This window comes from Oncorhynchus mykiss, chromosome 9 (assembly GCF_057628025.1).
Source record: "Oncorhynchus mykiss isolate SJ-2025 chromosome 9, ASM5762802v1, whole genome shotgun sequence".
Classification (NCBI taxonomy): Eukaryota; Metazoa; Chordata; class Actinopteri; order Salmoniformes; family Salmonidae; genus Oncorhynchus; species Oncorhynchus mykiss.
Window position 1 is genome coordinate 58,335,579 of NC_143030.1, and position 14,246 is coordinate 58,349,824.

The 14,246-nt window shown below is 42.7% G+C and overlaps 1 protein-coding gene and 1 long non-coding RNA gene across 18 annotated transcripts in view; one reads left to right on the forward strand and one right to left on the reverse strand.

The window, feature by feature from the left end:
- Window positions 1-10,377, reverse strand: part of LOC110532386 (NAD kinase) — a 38,989-nt gene extending 28,612 nt beyond the window's left edge. For 7 of the 17 annotated variants that reach the window (XR_016483350.1, XR_016483349.1, XR_016483348.1 and 4 more), the window contains exons 1-3: window positions 9,082-9,297; window positions 7,740-7,899; window positions 5,002-5,085 (exon numbers count right to left, since the gene is read on the reverse strand). Coding sequence is in view for 9 of the 17 variants with exons in the window: in XM_090184746.1 (XP_090040872.1) it covers window positions 5,002-5,085; window positions 7,740-7,888 (233 nt within the window). In the remaining 8 variants the exon portion in view is untranslated. Of the gene's footprint in view, window positions 1-5,001; window positions 5,955-7,739; window positions 7,900-9,081; window positions 9,302-9,690 lie in introns of those variants that run through there. The other 10 variants (XR_016483343.1, XR_005053292.2, XM_036988331.2 and 7 more) reach the window with 6 other exon arrangements.
- Window positions 8,440-10,759, forward strand: LOC149981276 (uncharacterized). The gene is made up of 2 exons (XR_016483352.1): window positions 8,440-8,670; window positions 9,703-10,759. It is a non-coding gene; the product is annotated as an uncharacterized LOC149981276 (long non-coding RNA).
- The last annotated feature ends 3,487 nt before the right edge of the window (window positions 10,760-14,246 follow it).

Below are 14,246 nucleotides of genomic sequence, written 5' to 3' on the forward strand. Positions count from 1 at the left end.
AGTAAAACGAGTCTTATACTGATATAACCTGAAAGGCCGCTCAGCAAGGAAGAAGCCACTGCTCCAAAACCGCCATAACAAAGCCAGACTATGGTGTGCAACTGCACATGGGAACAAAGATCGTACTTTTTTTTTAAAAATGTCCTCTGGTCTGATGAAACAAAAATAGAACTGTTTGGCCATAATGACCATCAGTATCTTTGGAAGATAAAGGGGGAGGCTTGCAAGCCAAAGAATACCATCCCAACCGTGAAGGACGGGGGTGGCAGCATCATATTGTGGGGGTGCTTTTCTCCAGGAGGGACTGGTGCATTTCATAAAATAGATGGCATCATGAGGCAGGAAAATGATGTGGATATATTGAAGCAACATCTCAAGACATCAGTCAGGAAGTTAAAGATTGGTCGCAAAAGGGTCTTCCAAATGGACAATGACCCCAATCATACTTCCAAAGTTGTGACAAAATGGCTTAAGGACAACAAAGTCAAGGAGTGGCCATCACATAGCCCTGACCTCAATCCTATGGAAAATCTGTGGGCAGAACTGAAAAAGAGTGTGCAAGCAAGAAGGCCAACACACCTGACTCAGTTACACCAGCTCTGTCAGGAGGAATCGGACAAAATTCACCCAACTTATTGTGGGAAGCTTGTGGAAGGCTACCCGAAACGTTTGACCCAAGTTAAACAATTTAAAGGCAATGCTACCAAATACTAATTGAGTGTATGTAAACTTCTGACCCACTAGGAATGTGATGAAAGAAATAAAAGTTGAAATAAATTATTCTCTCTACTATTATTCTGACATTTCACATTCTTAAAATAAAGTGGTGATCCTAACTGGCCAGAAAAACAGGGAATTTTTAATAAGATTAAATGTCAGGAATTGTGAAAAACTGAGTTTAAATGTGTTTGGCTAAGGTGTATACAAATTTCCGACTTCAACTGTACCTGAGGAAAGTGTAGAGTGCGCTCTGCTTTTAATCGATGTGTGCCATGCCCGACCCGTGATTTCCGTGAATCTGATTGGTCAAGACTAGGGCTGTGCCGGCTATTGTCAAGCAAATAACTTCCTGTCTCACGTTAATTGACTGTTAATTAACAAACACATTTAGCATCTCCTGGCTTCCACGCATAGCCTACAAGCCACTGATGCAGACCTTTGGAACATCTACATTTAAAAAAGTCAAATAAATCCATGTAATATAGCCTACACCATTAAAATAAATCCATAATTTATTTTAGACAGGTCTAAAAAAACAAGATATGAAGAAAATGCAGTGTATTTTAGAAGAACAGAATTTCATACTCTGAGTTGTCCTTATGTTAGGCCCTGATCTGGTTATGACATATGTGGTTGTGGTCTACACTAGTTAATTTAGCAGACAAGATTTGCTTAGAATGCAGTGGCATTATTTTATAGTATGAAGAACACAATCGAACAGAGCTGAATAAAATAGAAAGGATATTTTCTCTAAACGATTTGAGGGAGTGCGCACATGCGGCTATTCTGTGTTGAGCGGTTAAAGAAACAATTCCTCCTATATGATGAATTTAGAGTTATTTATGCAACTTTAGTTGTGATACAAACGTTGGGCTATATGTTTGGATTTTTAATACATTCCAAGGCTTCATGAAGTGACTAATGATGATTTGAAAAAAGTAGCATAAAAGGCATGAGCTCTGCTTTGTTATTTGCACAGGCTGCAAACACTTCATCAGTCTCTCATTCACAATTTGACAAACACTTGATAATGCCTTGAATTTCCCGGGGCATCCCCTTTGTGTGGCTGTAATACACACTAAAAAAATCCATGCCTTTTGCGACCAGTGGCTGTTGTGCCCTTGGCTGAATATAATAATTATAATTCCTTTCTCCCGGCTGGTTGCTCTGAAGTGCCTCTCACTCACACTGCTCTCTCAGATATCTCAATTCTTATTAGCCAATGCCAGTCATGTGATCTGCTCATTCTCACAGGCTACAAGTGAAGACAAACACATTGGGGACGCAACTGTCCGTGTCCTTAACCAGTTCTGAGGTGCATATTGAAGATATTGGATGAACTGTCCACATTTATGTTTCGGCAGTAGGCCAAACAAAGAGCAAAAGCACTAGCCTATCAAGTTTTGTACTATGGGGGATAGTAGACTGACATAGTACAATAGTAGATTGACATAGGCTGTCTATGGGGGATAGTTGATTGACATAGGCTGCCTATGCACACAGCAATGCACACACGGCAGTAGCCTATAAACAAGAATGTTCCAAAATGCAATCAATTAGCGGGAAAACACAATTGTCTAAAGTGAACGCAAATACAATTATGCATGTAATGCTTTTATTATAAAGGTGCATTTTTATGGTGAAAATTCTCCCCCAAACTTGAAACTCACGCATTGCGTATTGCATATGTATGCCAGTTAGGTTTTACACCCATTGTAAATCGGATTAATGTGCTTCATTTCAAGAAGTTATTTGGCCACTTTAGTTGTGATACAAACCTTATCAAACACATAGGCCTATGGGCTAGCCTACATGAGGTGTGTGACTATGATTTGAGAAAGTCGTAAAAAAGGCATGCATCGTTTCTTGCCTTACTGCTCACAAACTGGGCACCATTCACAAGTGATGATATATAATTCACAAGTGATATGCTAATATTGTCACTCATCAGACTGTTCTTGATGTAATCTTATCTTTACATATACTAAATAATATATGTGTGGAATTTATTTTGATTTAGAATGGAACATTATCATGCACCTGTCTCGAAACAGGGGCCGGGGGAAAAATACATGTCATCTGTAAACTTAAATAGCGAATGGAAGACGTTCTCCCTGTGATTTATTCTCATGCCAGCCAGGTAGGCTATACTCCTGTTGTAAAGAGAAGCAATGTGCTTAATATTAGGAAAGTTGAGGAATAAATATAGTAGCCCTAGCCTATAGAAAGCTGTTTTCATACGCAATTGCATAGCCTGTAGAAATGTTGCACAACATGAGTTCATGGGCTCTCATGAAGTGTTTGATTTTCAATTACATTTGCATTGATGTCAGAGTGATTAGAGGGACAATAGAGTGCCGAGTACCAGGCAGTTAGCAAGTTTGGTAGGCTACTAATGACCATCAGCAGCATCAGAGCTTGGAGAAGCCCAATTACCGTGACTAAACACGTGCCATGACTCGTGACCGCTGGTGTGGCGGTAATATGGTCACCTTAACAGCCCTAGTCAAGACACAAACACACACAACCTGCAGCACTCTGTGGAGGACATAGTGCGCAAGTTGACTAATTATGAGGCAAGGCAATTCAGTCAAAAAAAAAAAAACAGTAGGCCTACTTTGTCTATGTTTTCAATGCTTTTGCTTACATTTTTTAGTTAACCATATCAGAAGTGGTGGGGTGCTGCAGTTTAAATCATGTTCAGTTTTATCACACAACACAATGTCACAGGTGTTTAAAGTTGAGGGAGCATGCAATTGGCATGCTGACTGCAGGAATGTCCACCAGAGCTAATGCTAGAGAATTGAATGTTAATGTCTCTATCATATCAGATCATAAGCCGCAACGGTGTTTTAGAGAATTTGGCAGTATGTCCAACCAGCCTCACAACCGCAGACCACATGTAACCACACCAGCCCAGGACCTTCACATCCTGCTTCTTCACCTGCGAGATCGTCTGAGACCAGCCACCCGGACAGCTGATGAAACTGTTGGTTTGCACAACCGAATAATTTATGTCTCAGGGAAGCTCACCTGCGTGCTCGTCGTCCTCACCAATGTCTGAACCTGACTGCAGTTTGGCGTCGTGACCGACTTCAGGGGGCAAATGCCCACCTTCGATGTCCACTGACACGCTGGAGAAGTGTGCTCTTCACGGATGAATCCAGGTTTCAACTGTACCGGGCAGATTGCAGACAGTGTGTATGGCATCCTGTCAGCGAATGATTTGTTGATGTCAACATTGTGAACAGAGTGCCTCATGGAGGCGGTGGGGTTATAGTATGGGCAGGCATAAACTACGGACAACGAACACAATTATATTTTATTGATGGCAATTTGAATGCACAGAGATACCGTGACAAAATCCTGAGGCCCATTGTTGTGCCATTCATCCACCGCCATTACCTCATGTGTCAGTATGATAATGTACGGCCGGCCCCATGTCGCAAGGATCTATACACAATTCCTGGAAGCTGAAAATGTCCCAGTTCTTCCATGACCTGCATACTCACCAGACACGTCACCCATTGAGCATGTTTGGGATGCTCTGGATCAATGTGTACAACAGCGTGTTCCAGTTCTCAACAATATCCAGCAACTTCGCACAGCCATTTAAGAGGAGTGGGACCAAATTCCACAGGCCACAATCAACAGCCTGATTAACTATATGCAAAGGAGATATTTTGCTACATGAGGTCACACCAGATACTGACTGGTTTTCTGATCCATGCCCCTAACTGTTTTTTTTAAGGTATCTGTGACCAACAGATGCATATCTGTATTGCCAGTTGTGAAATCCATAGATAAGGGCCGAATACATTTATTTCAATTGACTGATTTCCTCAGTATAATCTTTGAAATTGTTACATGTTCATGTGTTTATATTTTTGTTCAGTGTAGTAGAAATCAATACACACTACTGAGGAAGATAACAGTCTTTCCAGACCCACGTGTTTGCCAACAACCTGATAATCAGATAAGGTAAGCTGTACCAAAATTATACTGCCAATTAGAAAGAAAAAAAAATGTTTTATTATCATATACACCGGCGCCCCTGGAGAAAATTAGATGACACATTCTCAGTATGGATGAGCCTAGTATGTTGACATTTGTTGGTAATGGAGCTTTATCTGTAGTGCAATTTGTACACAGTATGTCATTTTAGAAAGTACTGTAATAGGCAAGACAGATTTCGGGACACAGCCAGAGACTTTTCTCCACAGTTGGTAAGAATCACATCCACCAAGTGTCATTTAAAAACACCAGTTGATAGTAACTTACATGACTGCGTGTGGATTCTGCAGCATACATGCTTTGGGTCCAAAAGTGGTCACAGGACTTGTTCCATGTAGAGACTGATTTTTCCTGAAACATTTGAATGACAGAGAGAAAAAGCATGTTGTTTACAGGTTCAAAACACTCTCACAAAAGTCTGAAAATAATACTGGTAGATGTGTCGAGACACCTCAGGATATCCTTTCAAAATAATTTACTAAATCTCTTTAACCATGAGAAGAATGCATACTCAGCCTTCGGTCCTTTTTCAAAACAAGTTTGTTAAGCAACTGTAAAGCACCCATCCTACATGGGCTGGGCCTACATTTTCACCATCCTCTCACGGAAGTCATATAATGTGAAGTTGCAAAAAGAATTGCCACTAAGAATTATCTTTTAAGAATTCTAATGTCATTTCGTGTTGGTAGATGGGGACAATTTTCGGAAGATGTTAAAACTTTTAGCATGTTTCAGATACAGGTATGTTTCATATCTAGGGCTGGTAATACAAATTAGTTTGGAAGGAAATTAATCAAGTTAAATCTGATATTTATGAAAACACCAATCTATTAAATCTAAAATCTAAACCAATTGAGAAAAACTATACCGAACAAAAATATAAATGCAACAACTTCAACGATTTTACTGAGTTACAGTTCATATAAGGAAATCAGTCAATTGAAATAGATTAATTATGCCCTAATCTATGGATTTCATATGACCGGGCAGGGGGTGGGCAGTTATGGATGGACATAGGCCCACCCACAACCAATCAGAAAGTGTTTTTCACCACAAAAGGGCTTTATTACAGACAGAAATACTCCTCAGTTTCATCAGCTGTCTGGGTGGCTGGTCTCAGACGATCCCGCAGGTGAAGAAGCCAGATGTAGAGGTCCTGGGCTGGTGTGGTTACATGCGGTCTGCGGTTGTGAGGCCGCTTGGACATACTGCCAAAATCTCTAAAACGACATTTGAGACAGCTTATGGTAAAGAAATTAATATTCAATTCTCTGGCAACAGCTCTGGTGGGCATTCCTGCAGTCAGTATGCCAATTGCACTCTCCCTCAAAACTTGAGACATCTGTGGCATTGTGTTGTGTGACAAAACTACACATTTTAGAGTGGCCATTTATTGTCCCCAGCACAAGATGCACCTGTGTAATGATCATGCTGTTTAATCAGCTTCTTGATATGCCACACCTGTCAGGTGGATGCATTGTCTTAGCAAAGGAGAAACGCTCACTAACAGAGATGTAAACAAATTTGTGCACATTTGAGAGAAATAAGCTTTTTGTGCGCATGAAACAGTTCTGGGATCTTTAATTTCAGTTCATGAAACATGGGGCCAACACTTCACATGTTGCATTTATATTTTTGTTCAGTATATATATGAATCTCAAACACTGATCAAATACTTTAATCAATGTCCAACCTGGGGCGGCAGGGTAGCCTAGTGGTTGGAGCGTTGGACTAGTAACCAGAAGGTTGCAAGTTCAAAACCCCAAGCTGACGAGGTACAAATCTGTCAATGACGGCCTAGGAACAACTTGAGACATCTGTGGCATTGTGTTGTGTGACAAAACTGCACATTTTAGAGTGGCCATTTATTGTCCCCAGCACAATAATCAGCTTCTTGATATGCCACACCTGTCAGGTGGATGCATTGTCTTAGCAAAGGAGAAACGCTCACTAACAGAGATGTAAACAAATTTGTGCACATTTGAGCTTTTTGTGCGCATGAAACAGTTCCTGTTCCTAGGCCGTCATTGACAATAAGAATTTATTCTTAACTGACTTGCCTAGTTAAATAAAAAAACTCAGTTTTGCAAATTAGGAAATAATGTACATTTGGCTACAAGCAAATTCACAAATTCTCCTTCCCTCTCAGGGGGCCCTCTGGACAGTCAAGTCACGTGGAAGGTTAGCAAATCCTATTAATTGTCTGGTTCTAAAAGTTCACCATCTGCTACTACACTACAGGCTGCAGACAAGCTCACTGTGTGTGTGTGTGTGTGATGCCAAAGCAGATGATAATTTACTGCTCCATGTAGATGGGTTCAGCTGGTGGTTTCCTTCACACACACACTCCCTCCAACACACTTGCACCATTCACCGTGGGCAAACGCACTTACGGACAAACGGGCGTGCCGTTCCCTCTAAAACTCTGCTCTAGTGGCTTGAGGGACTGTACAGTCTTTCACATATTTGGGATGGTGCAATTGCAAACCAAGGACATGTCGTAACGGTCTGCCTCAAATGTACTCTCTCACAAGTCACAACCTCAAACCATACTGCAAATGAGAAGCTAGCACATTTACCAAGACAGAATAAATGAAAGTGTGAGAGTGGGTCCCGGTGTCATCTGAAAAACATTGCTCACCAACATTGCTCACCAGGAAATCTCTCTCAAATAAAAAGCATCTTAGGTTGATTTAACTGTCATACTCATACTATATGACAGATGCCCCATTTTCAGTAGCTAACAGAGCAGCAACACACAGTAACTTTTTGTCAGCACAGATCTTTAGTCATGGGGGTAGCATGGTGTTGATTCACACCCAAAAAGCTATTTGCATACACAATGAAAACAAATAAAAAGGCAATAAGAATTACAAAAAATAGGGTAGTAAGAAAACCAAAAGTCACTTGACATTTTTCTTAGCACTTGTATTTAAAAAAATATATATTGTTCCATCATTTAGTATTGCACAAGGTGAAATGAAAACAGGGTTATAATACAGTACCTGTAGTCGCAAGTAGTGGCAGACGAGGTGCTCAGGCTGTGGGTCTTTCTGGTGCGGCAGGCCAGGCCACGGGCGGGGGTCTCCCCACCATCGCAGGCAGAACAGCAGTAGGGGACAGCCTCCACTCCAACCTGCTCTCCAGTTTCCATCTCAGCTCAGTCTGATAGGAAACACACAGGCCAAGAGGGGCCAAAATGGAAGCTTGGGGTCTTCACAGTCAACAAGGCAGGGTTACTTTAAATGCTTATGAGTCTATAAGGTTTAGCTTTGGGTTAGTGTTGACAGAAACCCCAAATGATACTGTGGCTAGCTTAGAATGCATGGTCAGAGTAGTACTCATGTAAGATACACTTGTGCACTTGGTCTTCTTTGTACAGTATGTAAAACATTTACAAAGCATCTAGTCAGTGGCATGTGACAAACATTTGAAAATACATTGGGCTTGCATCTGCAAGTATGGAGGCTCAAGTTATTGCACAGAAACACTGTGCAGATTATATTACCCATGAATGTAGTCTTACTAACTGGGCATTATCATTATGTAATTCCTTTAGCACTAAGTTATCTAACTACAGCCAGAGCCATGTATTTGTGTTTTTGTTAGCCAGTCAAATATTGTACCAAATATTATATTAGCTACTACGGTTAACTATTTCATAATAACCAAGACAGCTTGCTAGCTAGTTAGTTAGGGAAAGGTGATACCTAGCCAGTTGCACAACTGAATGCATTCAACCGAAATATGGCTTCCGCATTTAGGGGCTGCCTTAATCGACGTCCATGTCATGTGCGCCCGGGAAGCAGTTGTTGTTGAGATTTTTCCGCGTACCGCTAAACTACCTGTCGCCTCTAGTTATCTAACGCTTTTCTAATAAGAGACTGACCACTGGTCTGACACTTGGCTAGTACCAGCGGCAGTGCATCTCATAACGTAAGATAGCTAGCGTTAGTTGCCTAGCTTTAACCAACAGCACAATTGTATGTTCTGATGCCGCTCTGGCAATTTATTGATTGGGGACCTTCTTTTGAGGAATGTAATTGTTTTTATTGAATATGTGTGTTGTGCTGTTTTATATTGTACTTGATTTTGTCTTATGAAATTGTATATGCAGGGCTCCATTGTGAAAGGCTCTGGTCTCAATAGTGACTCCCTGCTTAAATAAATAGCTGAAATAAGATAGCTAGTAGTGTAACAGCAACACACAACAAGCTATCTAGTAATTATAACCACTGAGCTATAATAAGACGACAACAAAGATGAAAGGCTAACGCTATCCAGGCGAACTTTTAAGTGCTAGTTAGCGTGTCTGACGTTGATGGCTAACGTTAGCTAGCTACCTACATCAACGCTTTCGAGGTAGCTCACCCAGAGCTAACGTTCTGAATTGCCACGAATCATTTTGGCCGTAATGGTGTTGGATTAGAGCCTCTCCGTGAGTGTTCTATCTAGCTAACTCACAAGTTTCGCTTGTTTAGGATAGATGTATAGTATATCTAGTTAGCCTTCTACTCCCTGGCTGGCAGCATGTCAAACTGTCTAGCGTTTCCTGATTATACTGTAATTACTGACGTCATCTTGCGTTTCTTGAGCCACAGTCCACTTTCTTCTGTTTGGTTAGGTTATATATAACCTTTCTAATTTACTTTTAAGTATATATTTTTGTAAATTTGTTTTTGCGTTGGAATTGTGAATTTGTATGATTGTGTGCAGGGCTCCCTTGTAAAAAGAGGCCTTGCTCTCAATGGGACTTCCCTGTTTAAATAAAAACAAAAATTATTTGTTTGTCATCTCCAACCAAGCGACCATAGCCCAAACGAGCGCAAAATTGCGATATTAATTTTATGTTTGTCATTTATCTTAAAAGTAATAATACCGCCATCTTGCTGCTAGTTGAGCTATGGTCGTTTGGTTGGAGATGACAAACATATAATTATAGTAATTGAGCCTTACATTTTTCAACAGGCTCCTCCATCTCGACGTCCCCTGAATGCCCATCTGCTAGCCGCGGGCCCGCTAGCTGTCTAGAGCATATCGGCCTGGTAGCTGAAGAGGTCCATCATCCAATTTCTTGGGCTACTATACCTATTTGCCAATTGGCCTGGACCCTTTTACTACACGGAGCCTTGTTGGTCCATCACGACTGGTCTGCCGACATAACCGCACGAGGGGGCTTCCGTCGCGACGTCCCTCTAAGGCCCTTCTGCTAGCCTCGGCCCCCTAGCTGTCTGAATCGCCGTGTCTCCAACCCGCCTAGCTACTCAGAGGACCCTATGATCACCCGGCTACGCATGCCTCTCCCAAATGACAATATGCCTTGTCCATTGCTGTTTTGGTTAGTGATTATTGTCTTATTTCACTGTAGAGCCTCCAGCCCTACTCAATATGCCCCTTTTGTTCCACCTCCCACACGTGCGGTGACCTCACCTAGTTTAGACTCAATACCTCTCTCATCGTCACTCAATGCCTAGGCTTACCTCCACTGTATTCACATCCTATCATACCTTTGTACATTGTGCCTTGAATCTATTCTACCGTGCCCATAAACCTGCTCTATTTACTCTCTGTTCTGAATGTACTAGATGGCCAGGTCTTATAGCCTTTAGCCGTACCCTTATCCTACTCCTACTCTGTTCCTCTGGTGATGTAGAGGTTACTCCAGGACCTGCAGTGCCTAGCTCCACTCCCATTCCCCAGGCGCTCTCATTTGTTGACTTCTGTAACCGTAAAAGCCTTGGTTTCATCCGTGTTAACGTTAGACGACTCCTCCCTAAGTTTGTTTTATTCACTGCTTTAGCACACTGCCAACCCGGATGTCCTAGCCGTGTCTGAATCCTGGCTTAGGAAAGCCACCAAAACCCCTGAAATTCCCATCCATAACTAGTAACATTTTCTGACAAGATAGAACTGCCAAAGGGTGCAGAGTTGCAGTCTACTGCAGAGATAGCCAGCATAGTTCTGTCTTACTATCCAGGTCTGTGCCCAAACAATTTGAGCTTCTACTTTTAAAAATCAGAAACAAGTCTCTCACTGTTGCTGCTTGCATATAGATCACCTTCTGCCTCCAGCTGTGCCCTGGACATCATATGTGAATTGATTGCCCCCATCTATCTTCAGAGCTCGTGCTGTTAGGTGACCTAAACTGGGACATACTTAACACCCCGGCCATCCTACAATCTAAACTTGATACCCTCAATCTCACACAAATGATCAATGAACCTACCAGGTACAACCCCAAATCCGTATACATGGGCACCCTTATAGATATCATCCTAATCAACCTGCCCTCCAAATACACCTCTGCTGTCTTCAACCAGGATCTCAGCGGTCACTGCCTCATTGCCTGCGTCCGTAATGGGTCTTCGGTCAAACGACCACCCCTCATCACTGTCAAACGCTCCCTAAAACACTTCAGCGAGCAGGCCTTTCTAATCGACCTGGCCCGGGTATCCTGGAAGGATATTGACCTCATTCCATCAGTAGAGGATGCCTGGTTATTCTTTAAAAATGCTTTCCTCACCATCTTAAATAAGCATGCCCAGTTAAAAAAATGTAGAACAAGGAACAGATATAGTCCTTGGTTCACTCCAGACTTGACTGCCCTTGACCAGCACAAAAACATCCGGTGGCGTACTGCATTAGCATCGAATAGCCCCTGTGATATGCAACTTTTCAGGGAAGTTAGGAACCAATATACACAGGCAGTTAGGAAAGCAAAGGCTAGCTTTTTCAAACAGAAATGTGCATCCTGTAGCACAAAGTCCCAAAAGTTCTGGGACACTAAAGTCCATGGAGAATAAGAGCACCTCCTCTCAGCTGCCCACTGCACTGAGGCTAGGAAACACTGTCACCACCGATAAATCCACGATAATTGAGAATTTCAATAAGCATTTTTTTATCCAAGATTATCCAAGATCGCATAGCAGTTCAGACGTCTTTTGTCCTCGTCTTGTCGTGTCCTGTATATATATATATTTACAACTTTTTTCACATACATTTTATTTTTATTTTCCATCAACTCATCTTCTAAACACTCTCCTGCAACCAGCCTCACCAATTTATATTTATAAAAAAGTATTATTTACCTCAGATCTGCAATCCTTCAGGAAGCTAGCCAGAAACTCCAGGAGGCTGGCCAGAAACTAGCCAGAAGCTAGCCAGGAGCTAGCCCAGAAGCTAATCAGAAGCTAACCACGGTTTGTGGTCATCGGCTGTCCTTTAGTTCGAAAATCTATCGAAAATCTATCGCCAGTTTTGTACGGCGCAGCGCGGCTCGGAACGGAACATACCGGACCAATTTTTCTCTCCATGTCCCTGGATTTCAACTGCTCTCTGGACATTCATACCCGGATCTCACAGCTAGCTAGCTGCTATCCGTGTGACAGTCGGCTTTCGTCGATTCCGGAGCAAACATCGATTGTTCCGGTGCTAGCCAGCTCCGTCAATCACGCCTGAGTTCCATCATTCACTCCTGGGCTGCAGTCACCTATCCGGACCCGTTTCACTGCCTACGCGGAGCCCCACCGGGCCTTCACAACCGGACTGCCGACGTTATCTACCTGAAGGAGATCCGGCTGGCTCCTCTGTCGCGACGTTACCGGAACGCCCATCTGCGGCCCGCTAACCGTTAGCTGTCTTTCCGGCTGCTATCTGAATAGACAATCGGACAATTTATTTATTTGAATTATTATGTTTTCTTCTCGGGCCTCTATAACTATATCTATTGTTCTTATTTTTGTTGTTGTGTGATTTGGATTAATCCCCTCTACCACACGGAACCCCACTAATCTACTGACCGAACGCAAGAGGTGGCTAACAACAGACTCCATCCTATGCTAGCTTGCTACCGGTTGGCTTGGCTAGCTGTCTAAATCGCCGTGACCCTAAACCAACCTCTCCACTCACTGGACCCTTTTGATCACTCGACTAAGCATGCCTCTCCTTAATGTCAATATGTCTTGTCCATTGCTGTTCTGGTTAGTGTTTATTGGCTTATTTCACTGTAGAGCCTCTAGTCCTGCTCACTATACCTTATCCAACCTATTAGTTCCACCACCCACACATGCAATGACATCTCCTGGTTTCAATGATGTTTCTAGAGACAATATCTCTCTCTTCATCACTCAATACCTAGGTTTACCTCCACTGTATTCACATCCTACCTTACCTTTGTCTGTACATTATACCTTGATGCTATTTTATCGCCCCCAGAAACCTCCTTTTACTCTCTGTTCCAGACGTTCTAGACGACCAATTCTTATTGCTTTTAGTCGCACCCTTATTCTACTCCTCCTATGTTCCTCTGGCGATGTAGAGGTGAATCCAGGCCCTGCAGTGCCTAGCTCCACTCCTATTCCCCAGGCGCTCTCTTTTGACGACTTCTGTAACCGTAATAGCCTTGGTTTCATGCATGTTAACATTAGAAGCCTCCTCCCTAAGTTTGTTCTATTCACTGCTTTAGCACACTCTGCCAACCCGGATGTTCTAGCTGTGTCTGAATCCTGGCTTAGGAAGACCACCAAAAATTCAGACATTTTAATTCCAAACTACAACATTTTCAGACAAGATAGAACTGCCAAAGGGGGCGGTGTTGCAATTTACTGCAAAGATAGCCTGCAGAGTTCTGTCCTACTATCCAGGTCTGTACCCAAACAATTTGAACTTCTACTTTTAAAAATCCACCTTTCTAAAAACAAGTCTCTCACCGTTGCCGCCTGCTATAGACCACCCTCTGCCCCCAGCTGTGCTCTGGACACCATATGTGAACTGATTGCCCCCCATCTATCTTCAGAGCTCGTGCTGCTAGGCGACCTAAACTGGAACATGCTTAACACCCCAGCCATCCTACAATCTAAACTTGATGCCCTCAATCTCACACAAATTATCAATGAACCTACCAGGTACCTCCCCAAAGCCTTAAACACGGGCACCCTCATAGATATCATCCTAACCAACTTCCCCTCTAAATACACCTCTGCTGTCTTCAACCAAGATCTCAGCGATCACTGCCTCATTGCCTGCATCCGTAATGGGTCAGCGGTCAAACGACCTCCTCTCATCACTGTAAAACGCTCCCTGAAACACTTCAGCGAGCAGGCCTTTCTAATCGACCTGGCCGGGGTATCCTGGAAGGATATTGACCTCATCCCGTCAGTAGAGGATGCCTGGATATTTTTTAAAAATGCCTTCCTAACCATCTTAAATAAACATGCCCCATTCAAGAAATTTAGAACCAGGAACAGATATAGCCCTTGGTTCTCCCCAGACCTGACTGCCCTTAATCAACACAAAAACGTCCTATGGCGTTCTGCATTAGCATCGAACAGCCCCCGTGATATGCAGCTGTTCAGGGAAGCTAGAAACCATTATACACAGGCAGTTAGAAAAGCCAAGGCTAGCTTTTTCAAGCAGAAATTTGCTTCTTGCAACACTAACTCAAAAAAGTTCTGGGACACTGTAAAGTCCATGGAGAATAAGAACACCTCCTCCCAGCTGCCCACTGCACTGAA